The following is a 13977-nucleotide window of genomic DNA, read 5'->3' on the forward strand; positions in this document are numbered from 1 at the left end:
ACAACTTAAAAGGGAGGCGCTCAAGTGGACATGACGGTCACACAGATGAGAAAATATTAGCATATCCAGCAGGTGATGTTAGACAGCTGGGTGCACCAGAGGATGTTCACTTAGACAGTAACCTGCACTATGACCCTGAGGTCTGTCTAAGAAAACTTTCCTAACAGATTGCAAACTATAATTTGCCATGAAAAAAAACTTGTTGTTAAACTTTTCAGAAAATTAGAACAGAGTGGTGAACAGAATATAAATGTGACAATGAGAGAAAACGCTTGTCCCAATGTGTCAATAAGATGTTCAATCTTTAAGAAGTATATAAAAAGTGTTCATTGTTCATTCAAGCCATGGGCAATGTCTTAATGTCTTCTAATTGCCTATTTTGTCTAATCAACACTCCAGAATCATATTCATTATACATATAAATTTATAAATATTTCATTTATAATATGGCATTCTCAATATGGAACCTGTGGATGATTCACTCTCTAGCTCAATAAACAAACAAATAAGAGCTTAATTAATTAGTGGGTGACGAGATCTCGCGCGACGATATTTCTCGTCGAAGTTAATTTTGTCTCGCGAAGCTATAATTAAGGGGCGCACCAAAAAAAAAAAAAAAAAAAGACGATCGGTTTTCTATCGCTCATTCGCTCGTTATAGCTTCTTTTTATAAAGTCACGTGTGGATCATTAACCTTGTTACAGCTTCTACCTACTGAGAGGATCTCAGTCAGAAGTATGAGATGAGGAGAGGAGCAGGTTAACCTCAGGTCTCTACACTGAGAGACTGAGGTAGGAGCGGAGGAATCTAGCGCAGCTATGGAAGCCTAATGATGCCAAAAGTAAAATGAGTCACACCAACAAATTATAACACAATGTATGTTGTTCTACTTGTGTATTTATGTGATACAGGATTTGTGCAATTTAGTTTTACTTTTGTTTTTTTTTATTAGCAATATGATATAATTTGTTATAATTGGATACTTTATTTAATTTATATTTATATATTATAATTGTTTCTACTCTATATAATTTACTATTTACTATTTGTGATTGTATCTAACTTTTGCATGTATAGTTGTTATTTCCATAAATACTAAAATGTTCCATCTATAAAATATCTATATGGGGAAACCTTTTACAGTGCTGCATACTGCATATGATAATTATATATTTAGAAAGTAGAACTAAAGTGATTCATTACAAGATGATTAGTTAAAACATTTCAATTCAATTTCCATTTTGTGAATTTCAAATAAAAGAAGTCATTTATTTCCTCATTGAAGTTTTCTTATTGTTAAAATCTCATCTCGATCTCGTGAAACCAATATCGTGTCTCGTCTCGTCTCGTGAGCTGAGCATATCGTCACACCCCTATTAATTAGCCAATTAAAAAAGACAGCAGAGAACAGTTCTGATGAAGTTTGATTAGTAGATATTGATTATATTGGAGCTTCATGGATAAATTAGCAAATATGTTGAATGATATCAGTTTACTGCAGATAATAACAGCATTCAAATCTATATTTTGCACTCCTCTCTGTCTCCCTCTCTCCGTCTCCCTCTCTCTCTGTCTGTCTGTCTCTACAGAAGTGGAGCCATTCGCACCAGTGCAAATGTCAGAGAGGATTCTGCTGCGCTTGTTGAAGCACCCCAGCGTCATCCAGGAGCTGAAATATGACGAGAAGAACAAGCGGGCAGCAGAACACTACCTCTTCCACAGGAACAAGCCCGTGGATTATTTCATCCTCATTCTGCAGGTGTGTGGACATTTCTAAGAATTAGACTCTAAACAAGGACGTGAAAAAGAGTTAGAGCCCAAATAATGATGTTTATATTTGACTCCCAAAATGAATTTACAATATATATGAAATATGCTTCTTCTCCTCACTGTATCTTATCCTCCTAAATTCTGTGTTAAGGCCACACTTAACTAAACTACAGTACACTACACATTACACTTAACACATTTAAGGCAAGAAAATGTTATTGCTAAGACTACACACTATTGTTTTTAAGCTATTGTTGCCATTGATTTAACAAAACCGCTCTCCAAAGGTTTGTACCCACAGGGCCCTCACACCCTAACAAGGTATGCATGGTATGACTGCACTGCAGGTCAGTTTGGATTAAAGCAACCAACAATGCCATAGATAAACAGCTCATTAGTTATTCAAACATCTGGTCTTTGAGATGCAGCATTTTAAAGCATGCTTACTAATACTAGTATCAGTAGCAGTGTTAAACCCATTCCCCTCTCATTTTCTCTCCATTCCCTTCTCCCTGATATAGAGTTACAATTATTTATTTAAAAGCAGATCAAAACAAGTGCCGCTGACCTTCGAGCACCCTTACTGCCTGAACACTGGCCTGACTGTCTTCTCTGTCTCTGAATATGCTGCTGGTGTCAACCAAAAAGTCCTCATCTTTGGTCTTTGGTCTTTACGGATTGATCAAGTCTTTCAAGTCATGAGGCACAAGATAAATCGCTGGATTTTAACACTTTTTAAATTAAATCTGAGTCCATCTTGAGGCAAATTCATGTGATCTCTGCTTTATGTCAGCAGTAGCCTTTATTGGGTTTGTATTATGAACTAGCAGTGTCACATTTTGATCTGCATGTCAGCAGTTTCTAGGGTTACCAAATCTAAAAACCCACCACCACATATACAAAACATACAGTACACTTAGCTAGAAAGAGTTTATACAATACACAATTGGAGAATTTTTACATTCATGTACCTTGTATATTTCCCCTGTCTGTCCACTGAGTGAATGTGTAATGTCCCTGGATCAAAAGAGGTCTAGGTGGGACACAATGTGGGGTCACTGCCCTTCAGACCAGGCTTAAGAGCAGATTGAGAGCTATTAAACACAATATTGATTTTTCTTCTGTAATAAAAAGGAGAAAAAAGTGGGAGGAGGGGCGTGGATGGTGGACTTGTTTCAAACTCACAGGCATGATGAATAGATATATTTAAGCAGGGAAATAATCAGAAGATTGTGTAAGTGCAGCACACAAAGCTGGAGCTGAAGTCCTAGACAGACTATATTGATGTCATGATGATTATAAACACATATAAACTGTCAAAAAATAAAGGTGAGTAATTTTAAGTTTTTAATTGTTGAAATAATGGTTGGTTCCTTGTCATCCTTGGATCTGGCTGTCACAGGGGAAAGTGGAAGTGGAGGCAGGAAAAGAGGGGATGAAGTTTGAAGCAGGACCGTTCTCCTTCTATGGGATGATGGCTCTGACGGCCTCACCAGGTGAGATCTCTAACAGTCATGCATACAATTTGATAAAGGATCATTTCATATTTATATTTTGTATTTTTCTTATTGTCAACAAATCCCATGAAAAGACCACAGGTAACAATGTGTTAGTCTTCCTCTTGCTAGCCCAAACTGTCACCATGTGGCAGTTGGACCTGTAACTATTGGTTTCAACTTAAAATAGAAATCTTAAAAAATGGCTCACAAATAGATAGTTTCCTTTTTTTAAACTAACCAACTCATTTCTAAAATAGCTGGTATTTAACAAACATTACTCAAACAGGACTACATAGTGTATTTGATGGGGACTATTTTCAGCTGTGGATGAATATACATTTGGTGCTGTGGTGAATATTTAATGTCTTCTTGTTTTCATCATTTAGATGTTTGAGCTTCACTATGCATAATGATGTACATGCAGTTTGAATCTACTAAGTTGGTTTGTGACATCACAACTAGTTTGGAGCCAATCATGGTCCAGTATACAACTTATACACGCATACTATGTAAACCTGAAGCCTTCAGTGCACTTTTCAGTGAAGGGGAAAACATCTTGTGTCCAGAATGAACAATATATATTCACAGATATTATATTATTCAAAGTAGAATATTTTTATGTGTTAACAAATAAAATTAAAGGAGGGGATATTTAAGACTGGTTGATATGAAGTGCCCTTGTTTATTATAATGAAGAAACATGTCACCCAGGGCAACAGTGTGGATCGTTTATGCATTTTTAATAGTTTTAGGATAACCAATATTATTTTCTGTGACAAAGAGGAACCAGCTCTTATTAAGATCAGTTCATTGGTGGTTTTGGTCTTTTCAGGGGATTTGTTGACAACAAGAAAAATATAATCACCAGATTTGAAAGTTTGACATATTTCTTCCAAACAGGGTTTAACCTGTGAAAGAAAATATGTTAGAATAAAAACTAGCCTGACTGATTCTGAATTTCTTGGGCAGATGCCAATACTGATATTAGGGAGTAAAACTATTCTGATAACAATATATTGACTGATAATCTTATATAAACAGAACGTATACATGAACATTTATTTTTTATATGTGGTTATCAAACACTTATGACGTAGATATGTAATGGAGACATGATATTTTACAGTATAACAATAAACTTTATTGTATAAAATGACACCAATAATGGGAATTTATTATTTATAACTATTAATAAAAAACAGAATAAAACAGTATATATTAAACTTTAATTAAGCAAAAGGAAAAAGGATTTATATAAATTTAAAAAGTTCTTTCAACCCAGGAATAAATAATAAAATGAATTAAATATATTCAAAAACCTATTGAAGTGTCAGCTCTGACTGTCTCCTTCTTCTTGGGACAGAACATGTCCACTGTCCTTTAGTCATCATTTACATTGTCCTTCCATGAAGTGAAGGAAGTTTGTCCAGAAAATCCAGAAAAAGTCTTGCAGTCCTGCAGTGACATCATGAGAAAGCGTCACCTAGTGATCCGCTCAGTTCATTCATAAACTACTCAACTATTCTCAGCTTTTCTCAACTATTGTGATTCACTTGGCTAATGGGATCTGAGAGACACCTACTGGTGAAACAGGAGAGTAACCTCCCTCTCACATGTTGTCACAAATCAAACTCTCATGATCTTACATGACGGTGTAGCAGTAGCTGGTTCATTCTGCTGGTGATGTCAGCTTCAAAATAGAACCTGCTGCTGATGCCTCTCTAACAGATTTCATTCCTGATAGTTCACTATTTATGTACATATATCAATGATTTCTTGCTTATGATGGAATTTCTCCTCTTTCCTTCCTCACGTGCTCCCTTTTCTTTCTCTTCCCTCCCTTATCCCGCTGAAGTCCCTCTGTCCCTGTCTCGTACGTTCGTGGTCAGTAGGGCTGAATCACTAGCAGGATCTCCAGGTACAGTGGTCTTTTCTGTCTATACATACACCCACCCTCACACCTCATCCCCCACTAACATCACCCAGGCAACTCATTCAACATGACAGTTTGAAAAGCATGACTATTTTGGAATTGAAAAGTAACACTGTAGAGTGTAAAGTTTTAACCCACATGCTGTGAGTGTTCAGTTTGGTCCTTGTCGCCTGCATGAGTACTCCTATTGTTTTGTGTGACTTTGTGACAAAGAGACTATTAATGGCTGCACATCAGAAAGACTGTTTGCACCTGAATGCAACATGTGTATTTGTGAGTGAAAGAAAAAGAAGGAGAGCGGAAAATACTGAGAAAAAAAAAAAGACTGAGACTTTAACACCCTCATCTCCTGAGCCATTAGTCAAGTGGCTGAATGGCTCTGGAGACTGAAGGCCCCAGTGGACCCAGACTCCGCCCCCCTCTCCCCTAACCTTTAACCTTCCGACTACATAAACAAGACCTACAGCTACAGCCCCCTGCCGGACACCACTGTGCGCACATACAAAGACGTGCACGCACACACATGTTCACACGCACAGGCACATGTACAGCGGGGGCACACACTCGTCACACGTAACACAAACACACCCACATGCATCCGGAAATGCAGTTGATCTTTTTCATCTCTGTAGCAGTGACCTGCAGTGCACCTCTTAAACTGTTTTTTCACTCAGTTTGGCACCTTGTTGCACACATGTTTGAGTGTGTGTCTAGTGCACATGTACATAAATGCATTATGTGTGTATTCTTGACACACACTGCTATTTTTTTTGTAATGACCTGGCCCCTGTGGCCCCTAGAAAGTGGAGTACTAATCCACAAGAGTTCACATGCCAGGTCTTTGGCCCACTGCGCTCGGTCCGCACACACACACACGCGCACATACACACACAGTTTGTGCGTCTCACTCGCTCTCATGCACACACATATTCCAACATGGGATTACATACATTCCAGTCGGCGTAGTAGCATTAGCGTTGGCCAAGCCGTTTCCACTTTGTTGTGTGTGATTTTCACTAGGCTTCTTTAAGAAGTGGAAAACATAATCTGGCTTTAATTAAAAATAAAGAAAAAAACAGAACAAGTCTTCTATGTGGTAGCACATAGAAGGAAGCAGCATCACTGGAGACCACCGACTCATTACCTGCAGTATGAAACACAAAAGACTTACTATAGAAATTATATTTCCATATAGCATCACAGCAAGCACATGTACTAACATCTAACATTTGACCTGTAAAAATGTCACCAAGATCTGAAGGGTTGCTGAAGCTACTGAGCAGCTCAGCTAGTTCAGAATATAGTGAATGTAATGTGAGTGCACATCACCATCATCAGAGTCCCCATCACAGATCAAACTTGAAAAATATAAACAAATAGAGAATGCAGTGTCTACATAACTGTATTATTTCACAGGTTCAGACTAGAGAAACTATCAGGATCAATAGTCAGAGTTATATTAACTCATCAGAGGAGTAGAGATGTGACTGCTGACTGGTACCTTAATTATTAAAAAGTTATTGAAATATAAGAGCACTGAAATTAACCCTTCACACCCTTCATCCTGTTCTCTAAGTGGGCCTAGACGAAGTCATCACAAGCAGTTCTTGCTCAGAGTTAGTGAGGTGATCTACAGACTAGATGTGAAGGAAGTTTTCTCTCTCTGTCTAACCTGATCTGTCACATTTACCATGTGCTTGTGTTTTAGTGGAAATGGCAACACTGGACAGTCCGTAGGAAGAAAGCATAAGTTACAGACCAGCAAGAGAAGTATGAGGATTCTATGTGTGAGTGCAGTTTTGGATGTAGTTTGGTCTTTGCACATCTGTATCACTTTAGGTTGTGATAGAGACCGTTTTTATTTCAGAAAGTAATTCCCACCATAGCTTTTACTTATGAAAAATAACCTGCAGCAAGATAAATCAGTGATATCTCAGTGAGTCTCGAAGAAGTTAACCATGTGCGTGAACTGGATGGAATAACATCGTAGCTGCTCCTTATCTAGTCTCGCTCTTTCATGTGTTTTAATCACGTTCCTCTTGCAGAGAATAAATCTCCTCCACGGCCGTTTGGACTGAACCACTCAGACTCTCTGAACAGGAGTGATCGTATAGACGCCATCACCCCAACTCTCGGCAGCAGTAACAACCAGCTCAACTCCTTCCTGCAGATCTACGTACCTGACTACTCCGTCAGAGCACGCTCAGACCTGCAGTATATAAAGGTGAGCACACATACACACACACACACAGATGAGCAGACAGGTTCTAAACAACACAATATAAAAACTATAAGGTTTGATCAATATGTATATTTAATATTAACGCAGTGATGCTGGTATTGAAGCTGCTTTTAATCAATTCATTGGAGAGTTGAAAGAGTGATTCAAAATATTTAAAAGTCTAAAATCTGACAATTCAATTCAATTTGAACTTTATTAAAGACACGGGTCATGGGTGGTCCATAAAATACAAACAATAATAATAATAAATAAATAAGAAGACAATCAACAAATAAGCACAATTCATTAATCAATATATCAAATTAATTATTATAGGTATCAGTGAATTAAATTAGTATCAAAATTGCTCAGTTGGCAACCAAATTTTAAGAAGAATAAACTAAATTCTCAGGTAACTTTAAAGCTGCAGTAACAGCATTATTGTACATAAAAAAACAATAAAAAAACAATCAAAAATCATTCAAAAATCCATCAAATTGTGTAATGTGAAATGTGAGAATTATCACTTGACTCTGCAGTTCCCTTCGGCTCTATGGAGCATTTTAGTGTCTTGTAGCTCATTGTTTTGGTTTTACTACCTGCAGTGGTTCATTCTCAGTGTTCTCATTAACATTTTTGCTTTCCAGATGGCCGTTTTCATCAAAAAAGCTCAATAAACCCACAGTAGGCTGCCTGGTCAGCACCAAAACAGACAGATACAATTAGCGATGTAGCTGGTGAACGTAGCGTTTAGCAGCTAAGAGCAGCTAAGAGTATTTTTCTCAGGGGTTGGTGGAATGAATAAAATGAAACACAACTCCAGATGAATGCTCAAAGTTGAAAGAGAAATGGGACAGCTGTTTGTTTTGTTGCTTGTTTTAACCAGCTGTTTCCACACATAGACATCCATTAATCTCACTAACCTATTTATGTGACACTCTGTGGAGCCTCATTGTAGTAAATGAGCTGTCACTGGTTAAAACCTGACATGGTTTTCATGTTGCACCCCAGAGACTTAGAAGAAGCCAGGAATTAATCATGTGAGAATCAGAATCACTTTTTTTTTATTGTCCAATTAATTGCTTCATAATTTGATTTATGTATTCATTTATCATTTCAAGTCTTTTATTCATTATCTGTGCCTTTAGGTAATATTTCACTATCATTACATTGATTCACTGTCTTGCTTTAAATTGTATTTTTGTCAAGGTGAAACATTTTTATAAAATACTTTCAGGCTCTAAAATTCTTTAGATTATTATCTTATTGAAAACAAGATGCTGTTTTTTAAATTTTTACTAAGCACCTCTTGAAGATGCTACCTACCTGCCCTCTCATCCTGGAAACAACAACACAATCAATCACAACCCTGCTGTGACCTTTGACCTGATCATGACTCCATCTTTAACATTTCCTAGGTAACACGCCAGCAATATCAGAACGCTGTGATGGCGTCGCGCATGGACAAGACGCCCCAGTCCACAGACAGTGAGTTCACGAAGATTGAGCTCACGCTTACGGAGCTCCACGACGGCGTGGAGACCCCCACCGTCGTCACCACCACGGCCAGCACCACCAGCACCACCCCGGCCGTGGCTATAGCCGTGGCCAACGAGACGTCCCACCTGCTCAACCAGCAGCAGAACTGTGTGGGCCTCAGCAGGAGCAACCACAGCGCCCACAACGAGGGACCCATCTAGCCCCCGCCGAGCCCGGTGGAGACCCACACCCTCCACCCTGTCTCATGAACATACACAGCAATGGCGTAGATGGAGATGAGGGAATGTGGGGAAGCAGAGGCGGGCGGAGTGAGGGTTCTGCTCCAACCAGTAGCCCCCAGTCAGTCAGTCAGCGAGACCCTTTCATGAAGGGGCAGTGGGGGAGACGGGTGCTGCGACACCCTGCAAGCCCCCACCTGAACGCTGTCAGAATCCCTGCTGTACTTACAGAGGGTGCACTCGGACAGTACCTGAGACTGAGCTTCTATTTTGGGACAATCTGACACTTTCATAGCGGTGACTTGGACTAAAGGACGACAGAGTGCATGCAAACCCCTACGCGCACACACACACACACACACACACACACACACACACACACACACACTTGTGCCACAACAGTCACTGTATTTTCTCCTCAGGCCAAAGACTTTGGTCCCCCCTTCTTACACTGGACACAGACTGTTTTTACACACACATGCACTCAAACACATTCACACTCCCATACACACACACCAACGCAACTTCCCCACACGCGCATCTTTCAGGGAGACTCAGTCAGCTGTTGATCCCATCAACGAGGACTCAAACCCAAACACGCAGAGAGCAACGGTTTGTCAAAGACTGCACCAAAAACCGCTTTGAAATAAAACCGTTAAAACCACGAACCAAGAATGTTTTCCTGTATTTATTTATTTTATAATATTGTATGTATATATGTATACGTGGAGACATGATATGACATAAAGTGGCATACGAGCATGTATACAGATGTGTGCAGATGTGGGCACACGTGTCATATCAAAAAGGACATGCTACATATATGGAGATGAACATCCATTCATGTATATGAAGAGGTGAGGGTCTTTTACAGATACAGTATGTATATTACAGATCTTGTTATTTTTACTATTATCCTAAATCAGGCTTATGGTACACTATCTTTTTCACCTTTAAAAAAATCACACTATTGCCTTTAAGAGAAATCATATAATTAATTATTTTAACAAAGTGCAATGAACTGCAATTTATTTAAGAGATGATTATGAATTTTAAAAAAATCACTGTATTATAAATTGACAGATATATTTGTATGTATGTACTGTATGTATATGTATATTTGTTTTTGAAAAATGCTAAACTGCAGCCATCCACAAGCAAAATTGTCCTTAGTCAGTTTCTCTTTTTCTTTGTCTCTTTCATATTTTTGCATCTTTTGACCTCAAACACAACGTCTACTGTACGTTCATATGGGAGTTATGATGCCTAGACGTGTCACCACAATGTAGTGCGGGTGGAGAGGGGGGTTACTGGGTGGTGGGGTGTGTAAAGTGCCAACACGGCACCTTTGCATGTAGAGGTTATGTGTTTTGGTTTTTTTTGTTGCCAATTTTACGCATAATCAAACTTGATAATTGCACAGTATTAATGACCTCATCTAACATGTTGAGCATCATCAACGTCACAAAAAGCAACCTCGACATTAAACGTGTCCATGAATGATACACAGCTTTGCTATCCACTGTTTATGTGTGTGAACTTGTTTATTTTTGTTGTTTTGTTGATGTTGTCTTTTGTTTGTTTGGGTTTTTTTTGTGTTTTTTTTGCACATGTAATACTTGCATGTGTGTGTCTTCAAAACATTCTGGAGCCGCTCAGTTTATAGAGGACATTTTTTGACAGCAGTGAATGTGAGAGAGGCTACTAGATTTGTTTTGGTTTCCATCACAGTTTAGTGCATAGTAACTCCTGAGTTAATTCACATCAAAATCATAAATATTCTTCAAAACTGTTGTGGCTGCTATTAAAAAGAGACATTTATATTGATTTCCTTTTATCTTAGACATAATGCAATAATTTGTTTCTTTCACACATTTCAAAAACAAGCAGTTAAAGAAATTGTTTGTCATTTTGGGAGCTACATGTATTTGCTTTCTTTCAAGAGTTAGCTGAGAAGAAGGATACCATTCTGATACCTGTCCAGGCTAGCAGCTGGTTAGCTTAGCCTAGCATAAAGACTGGAGGGAACAGCTTGCCTGGTTCTGTAAAAAGTCACTTACCTTACACTTATGCTAATTAGCACATTACTGTTATACCTTGTTTGTTTAATCCATACAAAGACTAAATTGTGAAGAAAACATATTGTGATTTGTTGATTAGTTAGTTTTTTTTATTGAGGTGGCTTCCTGAAGTTATTAATGAGTTTTATTTAATTAATTTTAAACAAAGGTAGGCTAGCTGTTTCTCTGTTTGCTGTGTCTTTGCTTAGCTAAGCTAACATCTTGTTCCAGCTTCAGTGTGTGAAGTTTAGTGGCATCTAGTGTAACAGACCTGACAGAAATGGAGTTCCCGCTCATCTCACAGATTTATAAATTACTTTTCTTGGCTCCGGGAAAGTTTTACAAATATCAAAAAATTCATAATAGAAAAAGCCATAATTGACTTTGTTTGTAGTTCAAAGTGTTTCACAGTTTTACAGATATCTTATTTTACAATGGTGGTCCATGAAGAAAATACTTTTTGGGCCTACATTATCGCAAGTGACCACTGGGAAAAATTAGCTGCACGGCTCAGCGGTGGCACCCTATCCAGCTCTTGTAATACATCCATAGTCCTCGTCCACAGAGCTTGCCATGTTGCATGGCCATGTTTCTATATTAGCCCACAACAAACAAACAAACTCTGACTCTAGAGAGGGCCTTTTACATTTTTCGTGAGTTTCGCGGCCACTGTAGGTTCTCCCACATTCTTGGATGGGGAGGAGAGGAGTAGCTAGTTGTTCCCATCTGCAACCTCACTGGTAGATGCCACTTAATGCAACACACTGTTCCTTAAAGCACACACACATAAGAGTCTCACATCAATCTTCTCATCTACCTCAAGAAGCAAGAAAGCCAAAGCTCCTATTTCCCAAAATTTCAAACTCTTCAACACACTTTTTGTTTTGTTTTTTTTCTTCATGACTTCTTGCCTGCATTATTTTACCTCATAAAGACAGGAAAGATTTTTAAGATGCTGTATGTGTTTTTTTTCCTAAAGCTACATGAGTCTTAGTTTAGAATATTTCTGTTTACTTCATATCAGTAGGGGTGTAGGTTTTAACTCCTTAACTATGAAATTTTTTTGATTCCACTTCCAAGCCTGTTTATTAACTTTATATTTACTGTATGCTGACAGTTTTTAAGCATCCTTGCAGGAAGCATCAATGTCCTGAGGCTGAATCTGTCATTCTTTTAACACTCAGTTGCAGTTTGTAACCACTGGTGGTCGCTGTTTCCACATGTACTTCAATGTGTGTGTATGTGCTCTACAAGCAGCCCTTCCATCTGTTTAGCCAACCCAGGGGCGTCCCTGTTGTATAACCAGACATCAGAGTATGTCTGCATTGTTTGCAGCTCTTTTCGCTGTTGTTTATTGTTTACTTGAAAGTGCTCCTATGCAGCAGACCAGCTCTGCTCTGCAGGGACAATCACTCCAGAGATAAAGCAATGGATACTGTAAGATTGTGCTCAAGACATTCATCAGTGCCTGACGTGAGGACAAGAAGCATGATGACAATTCAAACGTCCAAACGTCCAATAGGAATCACTGGAGGAAGCATCAGCTGTAAACTGGGTTATTTTAATCATCTGTGTGTACACCACACAGGCATGTAGTGCTGTCTTTCTCTCTCACACGCTCTCCTCTGACAAACACAGATCATCATCCTTCCATTATGTGAATGCTTTGCAGGCCTGTGTTTAACTGGTCTTTTGTCCAACCCAATGCTGCTACTGTGTGCTGTCCATAATGCTTCTTCTACCTGAAGACAACATTCCCATTGCCTCCTCCAGCTGGTGGTTTAATAAAGAAGTGAATGATTAACAGAAGGATTGTTGGTGGCTGAATGTTCTCAATTTAAAGCCTCGACTGTTGAGCTCTGTTGTTTCTTAACGTTTCCTATGAGAAAAGCTTTAGCAATAAAAACAGCTAGTTGATGAGTATGAATTTCCTCTGAATTATATGTGCACATTTTTTTATGGATACTCACAGTAGAGTAGTGCAACAACAGCAGTTAAAACAAGACTCTTACTTTTTAATGAAAAAAGCTTCCCTATCTTTCTCTTACATTAAAAGTTGACTTTAATTAAGCACACCATTGCTCAGTTCAGTACATGCAGGATATAGCTGCTACAGTATATTTATTGTTATGACCAGTGGCCTGTGATGGCTTTAACCTCAAATAGAACTAGAAATTGTAACTGATATTACTCAGTTTACTGACTTCATGTCTAACTATATATCTAAGTATCCCATAATTGTCATTTGTGGCTGCAGCAGCTGCTGTTAAGCTAAACTTACTAAAGCTGAATCTGACTAAACCAACAGAAATGCAGCACCCATGACTAGTTAATAATATCAGTGACTGCTGAGAAGTCAGGGAAAATAAACAAAACACTTTGTTATTAATGAATAATAATAATCCTTCATTCAGTTTATACATGTATACAATATGAAATATAAAATATACAAGAGATGCTGCTGCAGCACACACTCACTACTGATGTGTGAATACAGTCTGTACTGTGACTGTGACTCTGTGTGTGTGTGTGTGTGTGTGTGTGTGTGTGTGTGTGTGTGTGTGTGTGTGTGTGTGTGTGTGTGTGTGTGATAAACCATTACATAATATTGTCATCCAACTTAACAGCAGTGAATTAATAGAACAGACGTGTAATTAGAAGTTTTTGAGCCAAGGACACTGTTCACTTCATTATGACTCGCTCCCAACAGTCCCACCCACATATTGTGCAGCTCATGCTTTAATCTCTGCGATTTGTCACTGCTGCCCTTAAATGC

At 38.5% G+C, this 13977-nt stretch overlaps 1 protein-coding gene across 9 annotated transcripts in view; it reads left to right on the top strand.

Moving 5' to 3' along the window:
- Positions 1–9123, top strand: part of cnnm2b (cyclin and CBS domain divalent metal cation transport mediator 2b) — a 37417-nt gene extending 28294 nt beyond the window's left edge. The window contains exons 4-9 of one of the 9 annotated variants that reach the window (XM_053332203.1): positions 1598–1759; positions 3173–3266; positions 5125–5192; positions 7250–7426; positions 8842–8956; positions 9026–9123. In XM_053332203.1, the coding sequence (XP_053188178.1) occupies positions 1598–1759; positions 3173–3266; positions 5125–5192; positions 7250–7426; positions 8842–8956; positions 9026–9123 (714 nt within the window). Of the gene's footprint in view, positions 1–1589; positions 1760–3172; positions 3287–4841; positions 4854–5124; positions 5193–7069; positions 7088–7207; positions 7427–8841 lie in introns of all 9 variants that reach the window. The other 8 variants (XM_053332210.1, XM_053332166.1, XM_053332173.1 and 5 more) reach the window with 8 other exon arrangements.
- Positions 9124–13977: the final 4854 nt, after the last annotated feature.

Source organism: Scomber japonicus, chromosome 2, assembly GCF_027409825.1.
Source record: "Scomber japonicus isolate fScoJap1 chromosome 2, fScoJap1.pri, whole genome shotgun sequence".
Classification (NCBI taxonomy): domain Eukaryota; kingdom Metazoa; phylum Chordata; class Actinopteri; order Scombriformes; family Scombridae; genus Scomber; species Scomber japonicus.